The sequence below is a fragment of the Pararge aegeria genome, chromosome 8 (genome assembly GCF_905163445.1).
Source record: "Pararge aegeria chromosome 8, ilParAegt1.1, whole genome shotgun sequence".
Lineage (NCBI taxonomy): Eukaryota > Metazoa > Arthropoda > Insecta > Lepidoptera > Nymphalidae > Pararge > Pararge aegeria.
In genome coordinates, this window is record NC_053187.1 from 3932778 (window position 1) to 3957160 (window position 24383).

General features: G+C 36.2%; 1 protein-coding gene across 1 annotated transcript; it reads right to left on the reverse strand.

Moving 5' to 3' along the window:
* Window positions 1-18468: 18468 nt before the first annotated feature.
* Window positions 18469-23377, reverse strand: LOC120625971 (catalase-like). The gene is made up of 2 exons (XM_039893252.1): window positions 23282-23377; window positions 18469-19929 (listed from the first exon to the last, which is right to left on the reverse strand). Exons 1-2 carry the CDS (start codon window positions 23375-23377, stop codon window positions 18469-18471), a joined length of 1557 nt encoding a protein of 518 aa, XP_039749186.1.
* Between the last annotated feature and the right edge of the window lie 1006 nt (window positions 23378-24383).

Consider the following 24383-nt stretch of genomic DNA (forward strand, 5'->3'; position numbering starts at 1 on the left):
ATCAATGCAATGTTGCAATGCTTTGTACCGGTCTAAAGGGCGTAGATGCCGGTGTAAGAACAGGCCCTATTTACGCCTCAAATTAATGGAAATAGGGAATGATGATGACGGGAACTCTTGGTTTTCTATTATGAAAACAATCCACTTCCGATTAACTAGTATCGGTGTACAAGCAACCTAACATTGTGTCCATTACATAAGAAAATGTATTGTGACAGAGACATCGCCACGCTATCGTAATTAATCTAATCCAGATCTTGTAACGTGCGTGTTTAGAGGTATGCGGTTCACGCAGAGCTAACTTTGTAATTCTAGTGCTTATATTTAGTAGGCCAACACGAGGTGGGTGCAGGACAAATCTAGACTACTAAGAAAATTTATTACAGCCTAACTAATGCCCAAGTTTTTGACACAGGCGTCCTAATTAAATAATATGTGAAGGAATCATAGTTTCAACACCACCGGCTGCTGCAGCTGGAATTATTAACTACTCGTAAATGTTATTATATATATAATGATATTTCATGGACGGACCTTTGATATTATTCAATTCTAGAGTCGTTTTCACCTAAGAATAGACAGCCGGTTGGCGCAGTGGGCAGCGACCCTGCTTTCTGTGTCCAAGGCCGTGGGTTCGATTCCCATAACTGGAGAAAAATGTTTGTGTGATGAACATGAATGTTTTTCAGTGTCTGGGTGTTATCTGTATATCATAAGTAAATACTTATGATATACAGATAACACCCATGTGTTTTATTTTCATAAAAACATTCATCAGCTATCTTAGTACCCATAACACAAGCTACGCTTACTTTGGGGCTAGATGGCGATGTCTGTATTGTCGTAGTGTATTTATTTATTATTTAATAGTTTTTATTCTGTTTGCACATTAAAGTAAGTTTAAAGACATCTAAACATAAAAATATATTAGGTCTAAGTACTTGAAATATATGGATTTTGGTTTTTTTTTAATTTTATATGCAAGATTCTCACGCGATGCAGTAAAAATCGCCACCACACGCGCTCAGTTAAAACGATTCAGCTGTAAATAATAAGCCTGTTATGTCAAGGCGTCAACAATTTGCCATCAAAGTAACCGTCTTCCTGTCAGTTACATAAATATAATATAATAATTGAATAGCTTGTAATTTAATAATGATCTTGAGCCCAGCAATAAGTGAGGCTGCAACGGAAGTGCTGGTAACAAGCTCATGATGAAGTAACATCCCGTCGCCAATGAGGCGATACAGATAGTCATCAAAGTAGATCTTGGTCAAGAAGTTGAGGATATATACCATATAAGAAAACCTCAGTTTCCGGCGGTGAAATTATCCGAGAAATCAATTTGGATAAAGGCCTTCGTCCATTTATTAAATCAACATTGATAATAAATAAATAAATATACTACGACGGTACACACTGCGCCATCTAGCCCCAAAGTAAGTGTTATGGGTATGATGATGACTGATGAATATTTTTATGAATAATATACATAAATACTTATAATATACGGATAAACACCCAGACACTGAAAAACAATCATGTTCACTAACATTTTCCACTTGTGGGAAAGTTAAGTATATAGTAAGCTTACTTGAATTAACTCTAACGAATTAAATTTCCTAGGGAAATAATAATTACAAACCACAATTAATATTTACAATAAATATAAGCCGTCTAACTGTTCACTTATGGGCATGGTACTCAAAATGCTGGCGCTATTGAATTGCTAGACTTAGCCGTTGAGCTAAAGCCAGCTATGCGCCAGCTCTTGGGTCACCAGACGTAAATACCAATTTTTGGGACACGATTGAATACTTGAATTAAATTTGAACTGAGCTTTGAACATTTTGACGGCTAACCCGGCGTAGACTATTAATTTAGTAATAGTATTTTATCCAAATATGAGCTTTATGTGACAAAGTTTATGCAGGAAAGTACTACTGCAATGCTTTTGTTGCCGGTTTTCCTCTTAGTAACAGCTGCTTTGTCCATCAATTATTTAAAAAAAAAAAAAAAAGACTAGTGAAGAATTAAACAAACAATTTCACCTTGTGACTATGCAGTCTAAGATTTATGTATTTATTTATTTAGCATCGCACCCCGTGACGACATTACAGTTGCCCAATTCGTCTCCCCGGGGCTATTAAAAGAATTAAACAACAAGTAATTATTACGGAAAATAAAATAAAAATAAAAATAAAGATAAGCTATATAAAATTGAGAATTAAAAAAAACTATAGTAATAACATTAACCAAAAATTTAATAATAATAAAAACAAAACATTCAAACATATAATTATCTAATAACATTTTAATTTGTTTTTGCTTCTGTTGTTATGTTTTTAATGGCAGCGTTCTAACCTGTTAGGGTTGTTAAACCCATTTCCCCTATAATTTTCTACGTGGCATAATCCATGAACGTGTTGACGGTAGAGCTATCACAGCTGAAGCCTCCCCAGAGACCAGACCACAGTAAATTCAGATATTATACATTCCTAGAGTGCTCCTGCTGTCGATCGAACCCGGGGTCTCCCACGTATGAAAGCACAAAGCTCACTTAACTCCAGAAAGGTCGACAAATAGTCTGCATAACATTTGCAAGTTGGTACTATGGTCGCATAGTGACAGAATTGCACAATCATGTTTACATTACTGTCACCGAGCCGTGACTAGGTTTCTCTTTATCGGCCGCGATAAGTGTGACAAGTCACAGGTTAATACATTACTAATTGTCGCCATTCTTTACATAATATAGTGCAATTATGTCCTTACAGGGAAGTAATCGAGAATTAAGCCGCTTCACAGAGGTAGCAACCTATGCAAATTCAAAATTCATATATTCCTACTCACTCGGGCTTACTCTATAAGCATTTAAGAGAGTCCGAGCGTTGTTCCTTTATAGATACTCTTGAAAATTCCTTCGCAAGGCAGACTCTACGAAGAAGAAACACAGCAGTTTCTCTTTTCCAGCACCAACCATTTACAATTTAACGTTCATTTTTCTATCATGTGCGAGCGTAGCCGGATGCTTCATAGCGACCATTTATGCAGTTGATTAATTTCTAAAAGTTCCCACAGCGGTTATTTCATTGTCATCATTAGCTTAATCAATATATTACTGCTGGTCAAACTTTGTCTCTCATAGGATCCACACTAAGGTTAGATCAACGTTGTGGCCTTTAGACCCATTACGCTGTTCCAATGTGGGATAAACTGACTTACTAAACACAAAGGTCAAAACGTATTTGAAAGGTAATAAACTACATCATCATCATCATTATCAGTCTATTAAAATCTCACAATTGGGCACCGTCCTACTCTCTTATGGGAAAGACATAGACATAGAGCATAGACTCCAATTAAGGTTAATGGAATTTAACTATTATAATCAGATTTTCTACATTAAAATGCATATAAAAAATATCGGAACCGACAGGATTTGGACCTGTGACGCGCTGGCAATCGCGGCCTGAGAGCTTTGACCAATAAGCTACAGCTCTCGTACTGCCGTTGCCGAAATTATTATATGCATTTACATCGACTTATAGCGACTGTAGCGCCATCCAGTAAGAAACTTTGTATATGTAAATAAATAAATATACTTACTACGACAATACACACATCGCCATCTAGCCGCAATTTAAGCGAATGACTGATGAATATTTTTTATAAATAATATACATAAATACTTAGAATATACATATAAACACCCAGACACTGAAAAACAACAATGCTCATCACTCAAACATTTTCCAGTAGTGGGAATCGAACCCACGGCCTTGGACTCAGGAAGCAGGGTCGCTGCAAACTGCGCCAATCCGCCGTCACATATGTAGGAGGATTATTATCAAATGTTAATGATAACCGGCGGTTGTTAGTTACCACCCTTTTGATATAGACGTACCGCTAAGCTATGTAGCGTTCCAGTACGATGTCGCTTAGAAAACAATTAAAAGTATAGGTTAAATATAACTTACATGCCCCTAACAGGTCAGCCCGTCAGCGACTTATACTTTATCACTTGCCAAGGCTATCTTGTTAGAGAGATCAGTATAATTCAAAAATGTACTTTTCCACTAACCGACAGCCGATTGGCGCAATCGGCAGCGACCCTGCTTCCTGAGTCCAAGGCCGTGGGTTCGATTCCCACAACTGGAAAATGCTTGTGTGATGAACATGAATTTTTTTCAGTGTCTGGGTGTTTATCTGTATTTTATAAGTATTTATGTGTATTATATTCATAAAAATATTCATCATTCTATCTTAGTACCCATATATTCATAAAAATATTCATCATTCTATCTTAGTACCCATAACAGAAGCTACGCTTACTTTGGGGCTAGATGGCGATGTGTGTATTGTCGTAGTATATTTATTTAATTACATATAACTAAATTAAAAATCACCAAAAAAACTAATTCCAGGTTGCTAATTAAAGACGGAATCCAATATCATTGCTCCGTCTACAGATGGCCTTAATAAATGCTTGCCGCACCTAAGCGCGAGGTGGTAATAAAATTATGCAAATATCATAATGTTACTTTTGCATTATTGACATAGTAATGTAGTGTTATGTGTGCGCCTAATGTCGCAGGGTGGTTGTTTTTCCTGATTATTACTATTGTGCTGATAGCATACAAGGTTCTATGGATTATAATAATCATAATATGATTGGCTTTACTTTATTGGCTTTAATGTTGTGACGTCACTATAAGTTTCTTTGTATTAAATTTCTTAAATAGTACCTCACTATTTGCTTAACAAAATTAATCGTTAAATATAAATATATTTTCAATATAAATATTTATACATAGTTGGTGAAATAACTTACTGAAAACGAATATATTAAAATATTATTATTTCTTTAAAAGTAAAAGCATTACAATTTCGAGTCGAGCCAAAAATTGTTATAGGTATTGTGTTTTTTAAGGACGTGCTTCGGAGTGCACGTTAAGATGTCGGTTCCGGTTAGTATCACCAACTAAAAAAATGGTTTTATAAATGAATACTTTATTCAATAAGCCTGACAGACACTTTTGCTTGACTTTTTTCTCTTTCTCTTTTATAAACTCCTGCCGTTTTTTTTCCAGACTTAATTGGGTTTTACCTTTATACAATGTGTAACTGAAATATTACTTCACATGCTTTGGAGGTACATTGCTCACTGTCTCTGAGATCTGTGAAACCGAAACCCAAATAGTTTTTGAGTAAGCCACTGCCATAGTTTTACTAAAAGGAATTGGATAAAGCTCTAACATCACATGCAAAATTAAAATCAAGTGACCTATCACTATAAAAGGTACGCGTCGCGTAGCATAGGCACTATGCGCGTGGAGGTTTTTTTTATATTCAATAGGGTTACATAAGTAAACACTAACAATGTTCTGAATAACTTTGGGGTACTTGTTCTGTTGTAGAACGGGGAAGGAGGAACAAGTTTGTGAAGTTCCGGAGCACACTCGCCGAAGTATGAGGTAAAAAACCGATAAACAGACAACATTGCGTCGGCGCTGGAGACTATGAAGTTTCGCCTGTGTTATCGATTTGTCACCTATAATTCTCCTGGCGCGACGATCTACCGAATCTAAAGCTTCAAGCTATTACTTGGCAGAGCCACCCCACAGGTGACTACAGTACTCCATGCTTGTTCGGACTTGAGCTTGGTACAATGCGAGGCGTTAACCTGGCGTGAAGTATCGCGTAACCTTATTAAGGACATCAAGTTTTTTATCAGCCACTTTGGCTTAAGACTCGATGCACTTGCCAAAATTGATTGCTCGATCATTAGCCTACAACACTTCACTGCTAGACTTAAGGCCAACGCTGGGCGGTCGGCGTGCTGATCGCTGTAGGTGACATTAGTAGCATAGAGGAAGTTGCTGCCCGGTCTCCGTTACATTCCCTTAGTCGGCTTGTACGACATCCGTGGGAAGGGGGTGGGTGGTGAGAACATAACTCTGATCTGCCGTACCACACGGCACACGGTTGCACTACAATCTATAACAAGAGCTTGTTATCTCCGGCACGTTAAACGACGTGCGTCCCAGCTTTCACCTATAACAGACTCAATACCGGAGCCTTATTTAGCCCTACATGTGGCCAAAATGGCCTATTGTTTTTCAAAGCGTGGTAAAATAGCTTAAGAGTAAAAGTATATACAAGTAAAGTGTTTACTATAATTCGTGAATCGTATTTTCAGAGAAATAAAGACCATATTCCTACTAAAGGTATTTTGAACTGCAAAATTAAGGAGACGAAATCTTGAATGAGTTTTCTTATGGAATGTAGGCTGGGGTCCTATTTGCTAAGTCTATCAAAATTCAGCCAATTCCAAACTTGAGTTTCGCGATAGTCGCACAGTATATTATCGTAACTCCTTTACGCTAAATTGGTAGGTTAATTAGGCACTAGAACTCCCTCCCCGCTGATATAAGGCACTTGCAATCACTGAATATATGTAACAATACTTTATGAAGTTTATTATTGTATTAATAAACTTCATAATATATAAATACGTAGATGCGATAATATATAATGATATAGGTAGTATTAGAATTTGTCCCATGTTGTATATTTTAATATCATCTAATAATAAGTACAAGGAGTTTTTGTGTAATTGCCGAACCGACTCGACCGGTCGGATTCCCTCACGCCAAAGGTCGTCTGGGAGAGATCGCTTTAGCGATAAGACCGCCTTAGCAAACAAAATATTTACGCTAAAGTAAAGCAAAGTTTTAAATTAATGAACAACTGTGAATTCAAAACCCAATTTAATTACCTCTCTGGCGCGGTGGCGAGCGCTAGAAGGAGCTTTCATCTGCGATTTTATGTTTTGCTTTATGTCTTCTCGTCGTCCCAAAACAGCAGCCAACACAACGCCAATTTCGAGTAACTTTGAAAAGGTACTCAGGAGATTGTTTTTGAAGCTCTCTGGAGTAGGCCTTTTTTTGTCGCTGGGAAATGCATTTACCTGTCCCACCCGGAAGTAGCAAAGAAACACTTTGCTGAGGGTAAGGGACTCACTAGCCGTAAGGAGGCCGGCATACCGACCAAAACAGTGGAGCCATCTACATGCAACTGTGTTGAACCTCCTGATGTTGAACCAGCACTGCAGCACCCTAGTTATGTACTACCCCACGTCCTCTTTTCATGGGATTTGAGTCCCACTTATTTCTATATTTATAGATATTGGTGATGTATTTTAATCGTTAAATCTATCGTTATTTGTGTTTACTTTTCGTATTTCTTTTGCTTACTTTATTTTTTGTGTACACCGTAACCCTATACTGTAGCTTTACTCTTGTATCTGTGACAGTTTGCCTGGCGGAGATCTCTTGCTAGCGATAAGGCCGCCTATTGCACCTGCTGAAATTTGTAATTTTATTCTGGATAACTTTTCAGTATTGGTGTACAATAATGGCGTCATGACCGCGTGGAATGGTGCCAAGAATGCTGGCTGCATGTTAAATAAGCTCTCTTAGAATTTCCATTAAAATTCTGAAGGAAAGTATTATCACCAGAAAAAGGTAACACGCGACAATAGTTAGGCAACTTTTACAAAAGCCATAGCAATCACACAATACTATTATCACATCGTATCGAATGGTGTGGAGAATAGGTCCAGGAAGGCTGTGTCGTTTTCTAGCCCTTTGTTTTCGGATTAAAACTTCATTGTTCAGTTTAATTAGCGTTATTTATTGGTTATGTTATGTAATAGAAATTAGAATAATTACGTGCTTAACTCTATAAACAATTAGTAATTACTTTAACAATCAGATCTAATAAATAGGTTTGTTTGTTTACGAATGTGTTTTCTGGAATCATAAGTAGTAAATTCCGGTTAGTTTTTTCGCAAAGGCTTATTGGTTTCTTTTGATGTTCCTAATTTAAGGCTTTGTGTTGTTATGTTTCTTTGTTCAGTAACTAATGAGATTCTTGCAAATCAAAGGACAAAGTAACCAATTATATTCTCGTCATTTTGGGCTGCCTCAACTCTCTCAGGTCAAGTCTTTAATTTATCTAAAACAAAAACAGTGTTGATTAACTTTTCGCTTAGTTTATATAATTTTCGTAATCATCTCAACTGTAACCAGCAACGTCCTGATACTCTAATCCATAAAATAAAGATTGTTCTGGTAATCTGAATTATGCACACAGCAGTTTTGTACGTCGGGGGCTTTAATTAAAAACGCGCTAGTTTTTTCAGCCCGGAAGTTTCTATTTTTCCCTTTTGCCAAGTATCTTGCCCTGAATAATCAATTGCAAAAAGTCGTACTTTATGCCATATCTTTATACCTACTCGTAATCTCGAAGCTTCATTTTCTTTACAGTATTCTTCTTCTTTTTTCACATATTTTTTTAGAGAGACGACGGCCGGTCTGACGTCAACCCTTTTTAAAAATAAAGAATCTTCCTTTCTCTAAAATAAATTAAAGTATTCTTTACATTCTTTTACATAAGATTACCTATTGTTTTTACATTTTATTTAACAAATAGGTGTGTAATTGTTTACTGTTTGTAAAGTAAAATTAAATTAAATTGGGATAACTTGGTCACACGGCGTCTGGCAGAGAGATAGCTCTGTCTTGGAGTATCTCATCGTGATCAAAAAAGATTGCAGGGGAGCCTTATAGGACACTCAGATTAGCTCAACGGGGAAAATAGCTCAGAGAACCTAGGGGCATTGGGGTCCCAAGGCACTGAAGTAGCGAATTTGAAGAAGCTGGGCTAGATACAAACAGCAAAATTAGTGGTTTACAAAATATCAAGGTTTTCATGGATATCGGGTGGTTGAGATGGTGATCATGGGAAGATAACAAGAAGGAACAAAGCAGTTATTTGTCGAAGGTAAGTTTAGACTACAGAGTACCTCATACCACCATACCACCATACCATATATAGATACTATTTCATAATACTAACATGTAAATGCCGGTATCGCTAAAATAATAGGATATTTTAAAGCGTTACGTAATGTTTGCAACCTCGTGTCAATAGTTGCACAGCGCGGGTCGTTTTACAGCCGATTTAATGCGACGGCCTTTCAGCGATGGGTGCCCGGCAACCCATTAAACCGGCAGTTAAGAGATAAGTGACGAGATTCTAGGCGTTGATTAGAATTGAACAAGTGGTCGTAAACACATAGAGATTTCACTTGTAGTTATTCCATTCTTTTGTATTCCATTAAGTTAAAATTACCTATCTATAACCTTCTGTCCGTAACCTCTAGTACACCAATTGTAAACCTGAAAAAAAGTATCATCAGCATATCAACCTATTACAGCGCATGGGTGTTGGATTGGTGGACTTCACACCATTATGCCACACATACAGTTTTCACTTGTAGTTACTCCGTTTCTTTTTTATTCCATTGAGGTGAAATGAACCTATCTATAATCTTCTGTTTGTAACCTCTGGTATACCAATTGTAAACCTGAAAAAAAGTATCAAAGTTTAAGTAAGATAATTATCACCAATATCATCATATCAACACATTACCGGCTCAGTACAGGGCACGGGTCTGCTTCCGCAATGAGAAAGGTTTAGGCCATGGTTCACCACGCTGGCCCAGTGCGGATTAGTGGACTTCATATTATGCCATTATGGAGAATTTTCGGGCATGCACGATTCTTCATGATAATTTCCTTCACCGGTGACGCGAATGATATTATAATCACTTAAAACGCACAAAAGTGAAGCCGTAGTTGGTTATTAGGCGCCGCTTGGCTGATAGCACTCAACCATGGCTAGCATGTTAGAGATATGAATGTTATTTTTTTTTTATTTAATTAACAAGGGCATCAACCGGTTACAATTAATAACAATCAAACTATTGCATACAAGCTAAAATACGTTATAATACAAAACAATAATAAAATATTACAAATAAGTTGGAGACAGGAACAAATAAAATTTAAATAAAAACAAAAGACTTACTCCAAGTACCTATATGTTATATTAAACCCGAACTTTAGATTGGTGTTTTTTCTGTTAAAGAGATTTCAGTACATTTGGTAATGAAATCCCGGAAATTTTGACAACCCCCGTGTGTCGGAAGGATCGACGGTTTAACTTGTTAAACCGTCGATCTTCGTCTCTTAAGAGAGAGTTCTTCGATCGTCTCTTAAGACAGAGTGCCCAGCAGTGGGAACTTAACATTTTGACTGATAATACCCTATATCGGCTTAGTACCCGTGTGGAAAATGATGTTGTAGAACAATGAGCGGGTCAAATACCTACGACCTTTTTACTGCTCCGCATAATATGCGCCGCACGACATTTTCTAGTCAACACGAGTCCTGTAATCACCCGGCACCTAAACTGCTTAGGTAATAGAATAAATTGTAATAATTGAGGTACAAGAAATATTTAACTAGTCTTGTGTAACAAAAGATAGTTTTCGTTGAACGGCGCTCTAATACTAAACCTCCGCTCTCCGTCCGTCTGTCTGTCAGCCGATTATATCAAATGCAGGGCTAGCACAGGCAGGAGACAAAAAATATATCCCCTGACAGGGAATATAATTATATCCCCAAAAATTATATCCCCTGACAGGGAAAAAATTATATCCCCAGACAGGGAATATAATTTACGTGTCCACCTGCACGGGACCATGGAATAGGAGAAGTTTACCCCTGTTTTTATTACACATATATTATTTCAATATTATTTCCACATGTGCGCCAGTGCTCTGAGAGTTGATAAAGCTGTGGGAGAAGATAATTATCCTTGCTCCGGGGAGATAATTGTCTCCTGCCCATAATAGCTGTGCTGACAAGGGATAAAATTCATCCACCTGAAAAAACAACAGTGAACAAGATAAGTTTCACCGCGTTTATTTTTTTAATTTATTTGTTTTGACGGCCGACTGGTGCAGTCGGCAGCGACCCTGCTTTCTGTGTCCAAGGCCGTGGGTTCGATTCCCACAACTGGAAGATGTTTGTGTGATGAACATGAATGTTTTTAAGTGTCTGGGTTTTTATTTGTATATTATAAGTATTTATGTATATTATTCATAAAAAATATTCAACAGTCATAATAGTAGCCATAACACAAGCTACGCTTACTTTGGGGCTAGATGGCGATGTGTGTATTGTCGTATATTTATTTACTTATTTATTTATCTACCTATTTATAAATATGTACTTTTTATCTTTCTAAATATATATATATTTATGTTTAGAAAGATAAAAGTACATATATATACCTCTTAATATTATATTTTTATAGGTAGAAATAAGTTGAGAAAAAAAAATTAAACATTTTATTTTCTTTTTTCTGCTGTTTTTAACCTTTTTTTTGTTTTGTTTAATTTTTTTTTCTCAGCTTATTTCTACCTATAAAAATATAATATTAAGAGGTCATCCCATATGCCATATGAGGCAAAGGCCTCCCCCCCTTTTCTTCAAGGAAATATTTTTTGTGGCTTGGCATGTCCATAGCGTTTAGTGGTTCCTTTCATACCGAGGCCATCATATTCTTCCGTACGCAGGACCGACAGTTCAACGTGCTCTTCAAGACACGGAGGTGAATCAAAGATCATAGAAAGACCATATTCGCAACTCCGGGCATGTATAATTTCACGCGGGGATCAAATCCAGGACCTCGTGACCTACACTTGAACATGCTAAACTAGACCAGCGAGGCAGTTCACACAAACCAAACACACACTCATAAAACGCAAAAGCAATTTCACTACATTGTACCGCTTAGGTACAAAAATTTAAAATATCAGGTTACTTTTACGAATGACTCTAATTACCTATTTTATCTAAACGGATAAATCTCAACCAATTAAATGCCGATCAATTTTATTTTGCTATGTTGCCGCCTGTACTCTCTAAAACTCTATAAATAATTTAGAAATACAGTGCTTACTGCCTATTGAAAGACTCTTGCTCGGGGCAAACTGTAATTCAAGTCTTAACAATGTATAATGACGACATAAACATAAAAATATAACAACAATTTTCGACTAATTATAAAAGATTTACATTGTCTACTACGCCCTCAAATATAAGGCGTCGGCGAACGTGGAACAAAGTATAGGATTTTAAACTATCGTGAGTGAAGTTCATTTGAAGGTGTCAAATGCGGCTGAATTCACGTGAATTTTCGTCGGACATACACCGACTAGTTCATGACTAGAGTCCCGAATTACTCATTAAAAAAACTGTAAGATAATTTTGGAAAAGAGCAAATAATTTCAGAGTTTCTTACCGGCTTGTTCACGTAAGAATCTGCCTTTCAATCCAGTGGTAGAGTCACTAAATGCAGACAGACTTGAAGTGTTTATAAATAGACTAGTTTTTAGAAATAGGAATAAATGAATTTTTAACCTCAGTTTTTTAATTTTGGTCTAGAGGCGCAAATATGACCTGCTATTTATTGATCAGTTCCATTTTTGTGCTTCTTGGAACGGAGCGAAAGACTTTAGGACCGTTGAGACCGGGGAGTCGAGCTCTGTTTAAAGAATTGTCAGAAAGGGTTAACGAGTGTACCAGTGATCCTAGAATTGGCTTAACGAAATAATTATTTTGGCCATTTAAAGGGGCAATGCTGACAGTATTTCAGGCATTATGCCTGCGCTGCGGTGGTCTCGAAGACGTTTTAGATTTTATTTAGGTACATAAGTTATTTTTAATTAAATTTGAAAATGTTTGCTAGTCAGTTGCAAACACGCCGTAAGTTATATCTTCCTGACAAATTACGAAAGATAACGTATTTAAGTCACCACGCCTATAAAGTATACAGCCTAGAGCTATAGGAAAGCGATTAGTTAACAGTTGTGTCTAATCAAATACTCATTAATCACATATGTGGCGATCGCAGCGATAAACTAGAACTGTGTTACAACGTTTTATAGTTATGACGGACCGCCCACGAGTAAATCACAAATACGGAAGAATCAAGACCTCAAATAGTCAGTTACCTACTTAAAATATTTGACGTCGTCTCTGGCGTAGCTGTGAAGGCTGTGGTGTTAAAAGTGGGAGGTCCCAACCTTTAATTGATTGCCATTTTATATGTTTTGTTTCCATTCCTATGGATTAAGACTGAAATAAACTAATTTGAATTTAATTAATATTCATAATTTCTGAATTTTCTCATGTCTGGTCTGGTGGGACGCTTCGAATAAAAACTTGTCATCACACGATTTATTTATTTCATTCTTAGGTTAGCCCGCAATCATAGAAGTGCATCGTCAATTACCAGGTTCGATTGCAGACAAGGTGTAACTCGTAGGAGAATAAAAAACATATCCGAAGGTATGGTCGTTCTTCTTTCATGCACCGATCAATGACTTCAAAGATTGTTAAGACATCAGAGAAACACATGGGTAACTTTTTATGCCAAAAATAAGTGCTAATAAAATCCTCTGAGTTTGGGAGATATCTTAAACGCAATCCTATTATAACCCACCTCCTTATTCTGCAGTTCAAAATTGAAACATTCATTGACTTCAAGTAGTTTATAAACACGTTTGAAACGTCAAGTCAATCTGCCTGCAGTGTCAGAAGCTGTACCAGAATAATTTCAATGCTTTCAACTCATACCAACTTTGTTTTTAGCAATGTAATAGCAAGCTATCCTTTACGTGATGCCATCATCAGTTGATTAAAATGTCAATGACAATTCAACATAAATTGTTGACATTTATCTATTAGGTAGAAGTTTTTCGGGTGGACCCCACTTTTTAAGAAATATTTAGCATCAGCAGCAGCATAGCATCTTAAGTAAGTATTATATTGTTGAAGAACGTCTAAATTTCATTATGCATGCAGAGTTAGCCTTCAAGTATAGTATACAATGTATAATTTATAATATTGTCATTATGTTTATAAAAGATTTAAGGCATTGTGTATAGCGTTGGCTACCTATTAAATAAATAAAATAAATATGTAAAGATTTCATGGGACACTTTGCCATAAGTCTTAGAGTTTTTGTAGTCGATATTTTACAAATGGATCCTTTTTCATGCCTACTACTCAATATATTTGATAGCGCCAATAAATTAACGGTCAATTAAAAAATAGTTTTATACATTACATATCGATATGTGTATACACGACCATATATGACTGTCTCTCATATAAGGTCGCCTATTTGTATACTCTGTGTTGCTTTTTATTTTTTGTGTGGTATACAATGAAGATTTATTTATTCATCAAAAGTGAATTGTTTAAACTGGCATTCAGTAGAAAATATCACATTGAGAGATACCAAGGGAAAGTTTCAGATACCTTGTTGAAGTCAATTTGTAACTATACATTAGTTGTAAGTCCTTTTGTACACCTAGATCAATTTAGCATAGTCTGCAAAAAAAGCAGTTAGTTAAAAATTCTTTTTCTAAAAATTCAATTAGCATCGAATATAACAATGCGTGATACTATCATCAGGTGGTAACGACAGGGCGGGACAGTTTCGCATAAATTGGTGACGTCAGTTTGTTACAATTGTTGTGGTTCCCTTCATACTGCAAGATAAATTTGGCACAGTCAGCAAAAAACACAATAAATTATTTTTATACTTACATATTTTCTATTTCCCGGCTAGAATCCAGAAAGCAAGCTGCATTTTGAATTTTCTTCCAATTGGTTAAGTGATTGTCGTCAAAACGTTAGAAGGTCACTAATTAACAGAAATACTCCATTTTGCAATTATTCTAATATATTGCGGATTTGTGTAAACGAAGATTCAAAAACTTACGTTGAAACAAATCCTGTACAAATAATATTATAAAGATGTAGATCAGAATCTGATTTTTTAAATTACTAAGAAGTTAACTTACCTAATACAAACTTTTATGCCCCATTTTGCAACATTGAAAAGATATTCAGACAACTTGAAGAAGGTATTTTATTATTTCCTATTTGAAAAAATTGCTTCAAAAGCCATTCTTCTCCACTCTTAATATTCTTTCGTAATTCCTAGAAGAAACCTTCTTCGCTCGTAAGCACCTGTATTCTTCAATAAAACATCGAACATAATAACCAGATTGTAGTTATAATTTTCGAAGTGAATCTTCGTAAAAATTGTGACTATTTTCTCTTCTAACGCTCCAGCTCACAGTCTTCCGGTACGTTGCACAACGCACCACAAACGCTCTGTTTTCACTAGAAAGCTGGATCCGATATGTGTAACACTAGAAGCCAATGACAAATAATACTCCTCTTTGCAAGAAATGTGATACAGATAGCCCCCTCACTTGTTAGATGTTTATCTTATGTGTGCCCTTTAGCTTCTTTTCTACCTAACGCTTCTACCTGACCTCGCCTGTGAACGGCTTAGATAGGTGTGCACCGGATCATATTTTGGAAATTTACGAGGAATGCGAAATGTGCATAGAGAGAGCGTAGTTGAAGTTATAAGAAAAACAACTAATGTATCAAGGGTTAGAGAGCCGACGCTGCGAGTCGTAAACGACTCTAGATGATGGATCTGGTTGTACGCATACCAAGTTGTTCGTAAACAACTCTTTGCTTGTGGCGTTCCATACCTAATTAGTAAAGTAGACTAAATAATAAAATAAAAAACAACAGCGTTAAAGCAAAGCTAACGAAATACTAATAGCTGTTACCATTATTAGGTAACATTATTTCATGAAATCGCAACTATATATTTGGTATTAGTTGCCTGTGTTTAATAACTAGCAATTTTGCCTGAACCAGACATTGCTTTTACTGTTCTGTAGGCGCAATTTACGCTCTGGTCATATTGACAATGTCCGTCGAACGTTTTCAGTGAAAAGACGATTGCACGGTTTTTTTTTTGTTTAATTATTTTTTTGCAATCTCACCTACTCTGCTACATAAGTGATGATGCAGTATAATATGGTAACAGGCTAATCTTCGCGGCATGTCTTTGTCGGTAGAGTGGTAACTAGCAATGGCCGAATCAAGCATCAGACAAATGCACGCGACTATAACGCGTTTTGCTTACACGTTCCAAACTACCCTGAACGATCAGCATTTTCAACTGCGAAAGCTGACCTTGCATGCGTCTTGCATGCAGAACACACTTGCACAATATAAAACTTGTCTTTAAAATAAATTCAAATTTGTGCATTAATGAATAATATTAAGATTACAATACATTAGGTTGCAATAAGGTATATGCTGTGTAAGTAGTAGGTAAAATACAAATATTAAAATTAAAAGCAGCTATAGCCTAGTGGTTAGGACTTCAGCCTACCTTTCTGGGCGACCGAATTCGATTCCCGGCACCTCTTACTTTTCAGAGTTTCCTGTATGTTAAGCAACTAAATATCCCTTGCTTAAACGGAGAAGGAAAAATATTGAGGAAATCTGCACACGTCACAGTTTTCCATCATGAACTAAAGGGCGTGCGAAGTTTTCCAATCAGAACTTTGCCAGCATGAACTGCTACCTAAACTCTTCTCATTCTGAAGGTGGTACATGATAATTCAATCTAAAATGGAAGCGGGCTTACCGTTTTAGCTACGCAGCATTGTACGATACTCCAAATTGAATGGCGGCACTTCTTTATCGATAACGTGGTTACCAGCGAGGCATATGACTCCGACCAGAAACAGCTAGAGAAAATAGCGTAGTGGCTAGGAGAAGCGGTGATAGCCCAGTAACTATGACTTCAACTTCACTTTCGGGGGTCGCCCTCGTATCCCAGAACGCACTAGTAGCTTTTCTAAGCTACGTGCGTTTTACGTAATTAGTATAACACTTGCTTCAACAGTAAAGGAAAACATCGTGAGGAACCCGGTATGCGTGAGAGTTCCCCATAATGTTCTCAAAGGCGTGTGAAATCCACCAACGTGGCGGACTACGGCCTTAACCCTTCAAATTGTAAGGGGACACCCGTGTCCTGTATTGGGTTAGTAATGGGTTGATATGATGAAATTTCCCCCACCAGGGATCGAGAAAACCCAAACTCGTCTATAGAGAGTGCAGTGGTGAACCTTGTGCTAATAAACTCAAATTTGATAAAAGAGGAACTAGCTCAAGAGTGAACCCTTAAAAATCATGAAATATTTTTCAAGGTCAGTCAATTATTGACAAAGAAATCGGTGATCAAACATAAAGAAATACCTTCAGTCGAACCTTGAGCCTTCTCTTTTTTTCAGTCCGTTAATATACACCTAGATCTTGTAATATCTCCGTAGGTTTACGAAATCAGTCGTTTTTTAAATATTTTTCTTGTATTTAGAAAAACCTGAAAATATGCTACACTTCCGTGGAGCGTGTTTGTCCTACCTGGTTTAAAAACTTTTTGGAAAGTTACGAGTTTAACATGATAAGCTACGAGAGATCTATAATATTAGATTCATTAAACCTTTTTGGTTGAGGTTTGTCCAGGCCAGTAGATTCCTATGTGGGATATAAGACTTAAATCATCATGTTCTAGAAAAGCCATGTTTGAAACCGTTATTTCTGCCAAACAACACATCACAGAGCATTCTACTAAATTAAATTATGCAGAATTGAAAGGGAAGTGGATTCATGATATGTATTATGCGTATAACCCTGAATAAAACTTAAATAACTTGATTTTAATACCTAACACATTAATGGATAATTTATACTCAAGAATATTTACAAAAATATAATGTATAGCTTAAATCACACTAATACTTTGAAGGCGAAAGCTTGTAAGTTTGTGGATCCTTCACATCGCAACTATTAAAACAATTTGACTGAAATTTGGAATTTATAGACAGGTAAACCCCGGTCCCCGCGCCATTTTATAATTCATTAGACTGATTAGACTTAATCTCCGCAGGTTATACCGCGAGCTACAACTAGTTTGAATAAATATCACCTCGGTTCAATTAAGCAAAATCATAGTCAAAATAATTCGCAATAGATGGGAGAGATTACACGAATAGTTTGATCCATTCTGAAAAGTTACCTTTTACCTATTCATAAGGCGACGAAATAAGTACCTTCTTACAATCACAAAAAGATCCAAGTAATTAAGGCAGTAGTCGGTCTAAAAGGCAAAGAAATAAAAATAATCCTCGGCATGATTTACAAAATTGTTTATTTAAATAAGTATTTACAATAAATTACACATTTCCTATAAATTAATACTATACTTTAATGATAACAAGACAGTGGTCTTTAGATGAAGAAATATGAATCACATTAAAAATCACATAATTAAGCAGATACAGAACTTTCATTCAGCCATTATTTCAAGCAGTGCATTGTATCCAAAAACAGTTAAAACGCCCAGCGCATATCTCACTTCACACCTGCGGAATGTTGCTAGTTCAATTTTTTTTCCCATTTTATGCATAAGTATTTACAATAAATTACACATTTCCTATACATTATCACTATATTTTTTTTGGTTATGAATGATATCATGATATGTTATAAGACTGTGATCTCTAGATGAAGAGATATGGACTATACCCTCATATAAAACATTGTTTATTTAAATAGGTATTTACAATAAATTTACACATTTCCTATAAATTAAAAACTATACTATATAATGATTATAAGTGATATCATGATATGGTTTAGTTTTATTTGAACGAAGCCCTTGCTCTATTCTGTAACCTAGATCTGGATGTATTATACTGAATATTTTAACTGCTCTTTCTTGAAGAAAACTGGCTGCAGATCCTAAACTATAAAGTACATTTTCAACCAGCCTACTACGTTCTTCAGTTGTCATCTCGTTTACATATAATTCGGTCGCTTGCCTGAAATTATTTGGTTCTGGTTCTAAAATTTCAATTAATTGTACTCTTTTTTTGTCGTCATACGGGACTGGGCCATTGAATGAATTAGGGAAATAGTTAGGTATATCCTTTCCGTTGTCTAAAACTGGAGCTCTACCATCTCGATTGTAGACTTGCAAACCTTGGGCACGGAAAGGACAGTTCACAGGTATGTTATGGAAGTTTGCTCCCAAACGGTAATATTGAGCATCTCTATAAGCTAAACGCCTTGCTTCAAAAACTTTGTCCGGCCCCCCAAGTATACCGGGAACTAGATTAGCTGGACTGAACGCTAATTGTTCTATTTCCGCGAAATAGTTTACCGCATTTTTGTTAAGTACCATTTTCCCTACTTGTCTTAAAGGAAATTTGCTTAAAGGAATGGTGTTTGTGACGTCGAAAACATTAAAATCTGCGTGTTTTACATCGTCAAATGTTAAAATCTGTACACTGACTGTCCAACTTGGAAAGTCACCGTTTCCAATAGCTTTATATAAGTCACGAGTGAGGTAATCAGCATCTTCTGCTCCAATCTTCTGAGCTTCTTCTGATCTTAAGTTTTTGATTCCGGCATCTGGTACAAAATGGAATCGAACGAAATTTACATCACCATGTTCATTTTCAACCTGGTATGTATGAATACCGAAACCAGGCATATTTCTATAGCTTGCTGGAATACCGCGATCACCAAATATTAATAGGAACATGTGTATACTTTCGGGTTGCAGCGTTAGAAAATCCCAAACAGTATTCGCGTCGAAAAGGTTGGTGGCTGGATTTTTCTTCTGCGCACGTACGAATGTAGGGAACAGACGTGGGTCATTGTAAACATACATAGGTGTACTGAAGCCAACTATATCGAAATTTCCGTCTTCTGTGTAGAACTTCACAGCATAACCTCGAGCGTCTCGAGACGTATCACTACCACCTCTTTCTACGATGACTGGCGAAAATCTAGCAGCGACTGGTGTCTTTTTTCCAATTTGTTTGAATAATTTAGCCTTACATATATGTGAAATGTCATGGGTAACTTCAAAATATCCAAATGCACCGCCAGCCTTTGCGTGAACCACACGTTCCGGAATCCTTTCCCGGACCAAATGAGTCATGGTGTCCATGAAATATTCGTTCAAAAGCAGTCTAGTGTTAAGTGTGTTTAACGCTTCGCTATGAGGAACTGGCGCTCCGGCGCTAGTAGTCATCATCCCAATTGGACCCTAAAATAAAAATAAAAAACAATTAGGTTAGCACTAATGCGGTATAACGTTGGAATAGTAATGCAGTATTTTGTCACACTTCAACTGAAAGCACCTTTCATGTGTCAGAGCGGAATAAAACACAATAGCAAATAAACATTTAGTAGAAGTATAGCTTTTCTGAAAGAGCTCGTCCGGGGAAGTACTATCGCCACCACTTTGCTGTGCTACTTTCTGAAGGACGTGGTTATCACAGGCACCTTAACACGTATGCCTCAGGTTAATGGACATCGGGAACGCCCATCTTGCATGCTCAGTGAAGTTGTTCTCTGTTTCTTGGGCCATCTGATTGGTGTGTCAATTATTATTATAAAAAAAAACAATTGCTAAGACGTTATTCCTTTTCTTTAAAGACCTTTAGAATACAAATTAATAAAAATCGATTGAAAAAAACAATTGCCAAAAATATTATATATATTAAAAATAATAATATTAGTGTCTAAGTATCCCTATACCTACTTCCCTATCCCTACTGATATTATAAATGTCAAAGTAAGTTTGTTTGTTACGCTTTCATGCAAAAACTACTTAACCGATCCTCATGAAACTTTGTACACATATTCTTGGAAGTGTTAGAAGTAACATAGGATACTTGTTATTCAGAAATTAAACTCGGTTCCTTTGGGAGTGAGGTTGAGTGTTTGACGATTTTACACCATAACTCCGAGAAATTATAACCGATTTAAATAATTAGTTTTATACTATAGAGGTTATAATATGTGTTTAATTTTGTGCGCAAACTGTGCGCATACTTCTCAGCGGACTGCAGCAATCCCCTCATTTAAGGCTTTAAAATTTTGCTAAATATAATGCCACATAAATAAACAAAATCAAACGCAGACGAAGTCGCGGGAAATAGCTATTTTTAAAATAAAAATATCACGTTTTGGTACTTGTTTTGTTGTGCGCGATATGCTTGCTATACCGATTTAGAAATAGCGTTACAATTAATTTTGCCAACTAGTCTAGTTACGAAACTGTATTCTAATTCAAATTTATATAGTCAGTTCCTTTTTTTACGTCTTGATACACACAACAAAGAAAATTCCTTTAGCAATGTTGAGCGTAATTACATTTAGTCTTGTAAGGATTTCCAAGTAGAGTTACTTCTTTTATACCAACATTATCCTTAGTTCATTTACATCCCAAATTTTAGCAAAGGCCTTTTCAAATTCTTATTCAAATTCAGATTTTTTTTTTTTGGTGCATGCATCATTAGCACTTCTAAAGCGTTTATACATTAAAGTTTCCATTATATTGAGGTGGTGGTGATAACCTTAAAACCTAAGCTGGAAGTTCATTCCGCCACCTTCCATTCCTCCTTTTTTCCAATCTGTTATTGAACATTCTAACTAAAATAAAGAGAAGTAGACTCATGTTCTATAATATACACATAACCCTGAATAAAACTTTTAAATACTTCATTTCAATACCTAACATGCAACTAAGTATATAATAACAATAATAGCTTTTACAAACCTAAGGAAATATATATATATATATATATATATATTATATATATATATATTATATATATATATATATTATATATATTTATTATAATTAATATATATAGTGTGATGTAAATATCACATTAATAGTTTAAAGGCGAATGTTTATGTGTAAATGTTTGCCACGTCTGTGCCTTCACGTCGCAACTATTAAACCAATTTGACTGAAAGAGATAGAACCTTGGATAAACACCTAGTTTAATCACAAATAATTGCAGGGAATACCGTGTGCTGCAGCTAGTTTCAATAAACAACACTCTGGTTCAATAAATAATTTTTATGTATAATATTTTATAATATTTCCCGTGTAATATAGTTTCCGTGACCCTTGCTGCTTGGAAAACACCAATTTCTTTTCCAGACCATTTCCCAAAAAAATTACCGGAATGTATATTCACCTCTAGTTTTCTAAATAAGACTAACTTTAGACAATGACAACTTGATGCCATCAAATTAAGACCATAAAAATCACCGGGTTAATGTCATGGTCAAGACATTGTTTATGAATTAAAAAAGAGTTTCCCTGACCGATTTCGGCTACTGTGGTCAATCCAGAGAGATCTTTTGAGGGAGATTATAGTGCACGACTGTATGCAAACACAGGTGTACTCTCACGTAGTCCGATGGGACAGCAGATCCGATAAGACCGGAAAGAGATTAGACGCAAGAGCGCCAGCTAAACGTGCTCTCTGAGGGACGGGGTTGGATCAAAGAAAATTCCAAAGTCCGGGCTAACCCAATATATTGTTAGAGAACGTGGGAATATGACTAGGAATAATACTATTTTTCACTTTTACATTTGACATATAATCGAGCAGAGTTTCCCCCTACAACTACTTGACAAGGTACAATACAGAATGAATGCTTGACAAGGTAATGCTTCTACTTTTATACGGCTCAGGTACCGTTTACAATGTTGACAACAAAACGAACCAATCATAATATTTTACGATATTATTATAATTACGGTAAGTTATTTCACAAAATATATTGTTATTATTCTATTTGGAAAACATTAAATATTTAGAAAAGTATTATTACGAATAATATAAAGCAAAATAAAACTATAAAAGCAATTCTATATTAATAAATCTTATAGTGACGTCACAACATGTTTATGGCGTAGCGTAGGTATCAGCCAGAGGGAGCAACCGCTAACACTTATTATTTGCTCGACCCGGGGATCGAACTACTCGTCATTTGCAGTCGAACATACTCACCACTAGACTAACGAGTTTATAAAATAAGCAGTCTTAACGAATTCACTCTTCTTCAACCTAAACGATGGTTATTTGAATCATAGAATGAAATATCGAAATTTTAGAACTAGCAGAGCTTATTGTGACAACTCTCGTCCGGGTAAGTACTATCACCATGCTTATTTCTGCCGCTAAGCGGCATTGTTGCGCAATGCTGTGTGTGATTACAGGTACATGAGGCTTCACATCTACGCCGGCTGATGGATTCATGGCAACACCGTGCATGTGTTCCTTGCATGCCCTTTTTTTTTTGTCGTGGTGGAAAAGCTTTATGGCTACCTCTGTCCTTTTGGTCAGGACAGATTATGTGGGACTCGTTTACCCGAACTAAAAACCACCACGGCATGTCAACCTCGTTGGCTTTATTGGACGTCCGGGGAACCCGTTGTATACTTCCCAGACGTCTACCAACAAACCCAACTGATTGCCAGGGCTACAACGCTAAGGAGGAGGGCATGTTGCCCAGTTTAAAGGCGATGGTTTTCCACATACCATCGGGCTTGGCCCATAAATTATTAAACATGAAAAAAAAAATCTACTTACCGAAGTCTTCTCTTTGAACTTTATGATCTGTTCAGCAGCTGGGTCCTGTATTTCCGCGACCACCGTCGCAGCCAACATCACAAACAACAACAACATTGTACCTGGGCATATGCAAACGAGCAACAAAACCAAGCCACCACACCACAGTCTTTATAATGCTCTGAATACCCCGACCTTGCTTGCCGAGCGCCCGCAACGATTTCCCAACTGGCTGTAATAAAACTGATCAACGTACACGTAAGCATTGGTTCTCTGAAGGTGACACAACAGCGTTTTTTACTTCTAAAATAATAAAAGGTGTTACTTCAGCAGTTATAACAGCAAATGTTACGTCAAGATAGTATAACTAGATGAAAACTAGCGCAACTTCATCTGCGTATCTTTTCTGATAGCCAGTGAAATTAAGACATTCTTAATAGAAAGCAAGCTACATGCAAAGTTATAAACAAATAAAAGGAAAATACTAATTTTCTTTATCTAAATATACAAAGAGAACCCCACTAACTCACTCACTGACTAATCACGAAATCTCTGGAACTATAAAGCCTACAAACTTGAAATTTGAAAAGTAGGTTCCTTCTAGGACTAACGTGTCAGCTAGGTTTTGAGAAATGCTAGGGTTGGAAGTTTGTATGAAAGTCTTTTGTTTTTGGAATTAGAGAACACTAGCGGATGCCAGCTACTTTGTCTGCGTATAATTCCTGATAGCCCGTGCAATTAAAAAAATGTCAATAGAGCCGAGGTACAGGTAAATTTATATAAACAAATTTTCGTTATCTATATAATTCTATTGTCACGATGTTTTTCGGGATGAACTCCGAAATTACTGAACCGTATTTAAATTTTATGTTTTAATAAAGATAGAATAGTTTATATCGCAATTTATAATTTTATATTATTTTATTGCGAATTATTTGTTTAGTACCTAATAATTTAATGAAATACAACAAAACCACGGCAACACGTGGCCAGGTCTGCTAGTTACTTATAATTTACAAAATCTCAAATAATGAAGCAATTTTACACTAACTTTAGGGCGAAATAGATTCCCTGTTTCACCCATTTGGCAGTTTTTTTAACATAAGCCCAAATATCAAGTTTC

Excerpts from the sequence above, each read along its gene's own strand:
- LOC120625971 (XM_039893252.1), bottom strand. The coding sequence starts at position 23,377 with ATGTTGTTGTTGTTTGTGATGTTGGCTGCGACGGTGGTCGCGGAAATA. Across the intron at positions 19,930-23,281 it reads AGTTCAAAGAGAAGACTTCG|GGTCCAATTGGGATGATGAC; the intron begins GTAAGTAGATTT and ends TTTTTATTTTAG.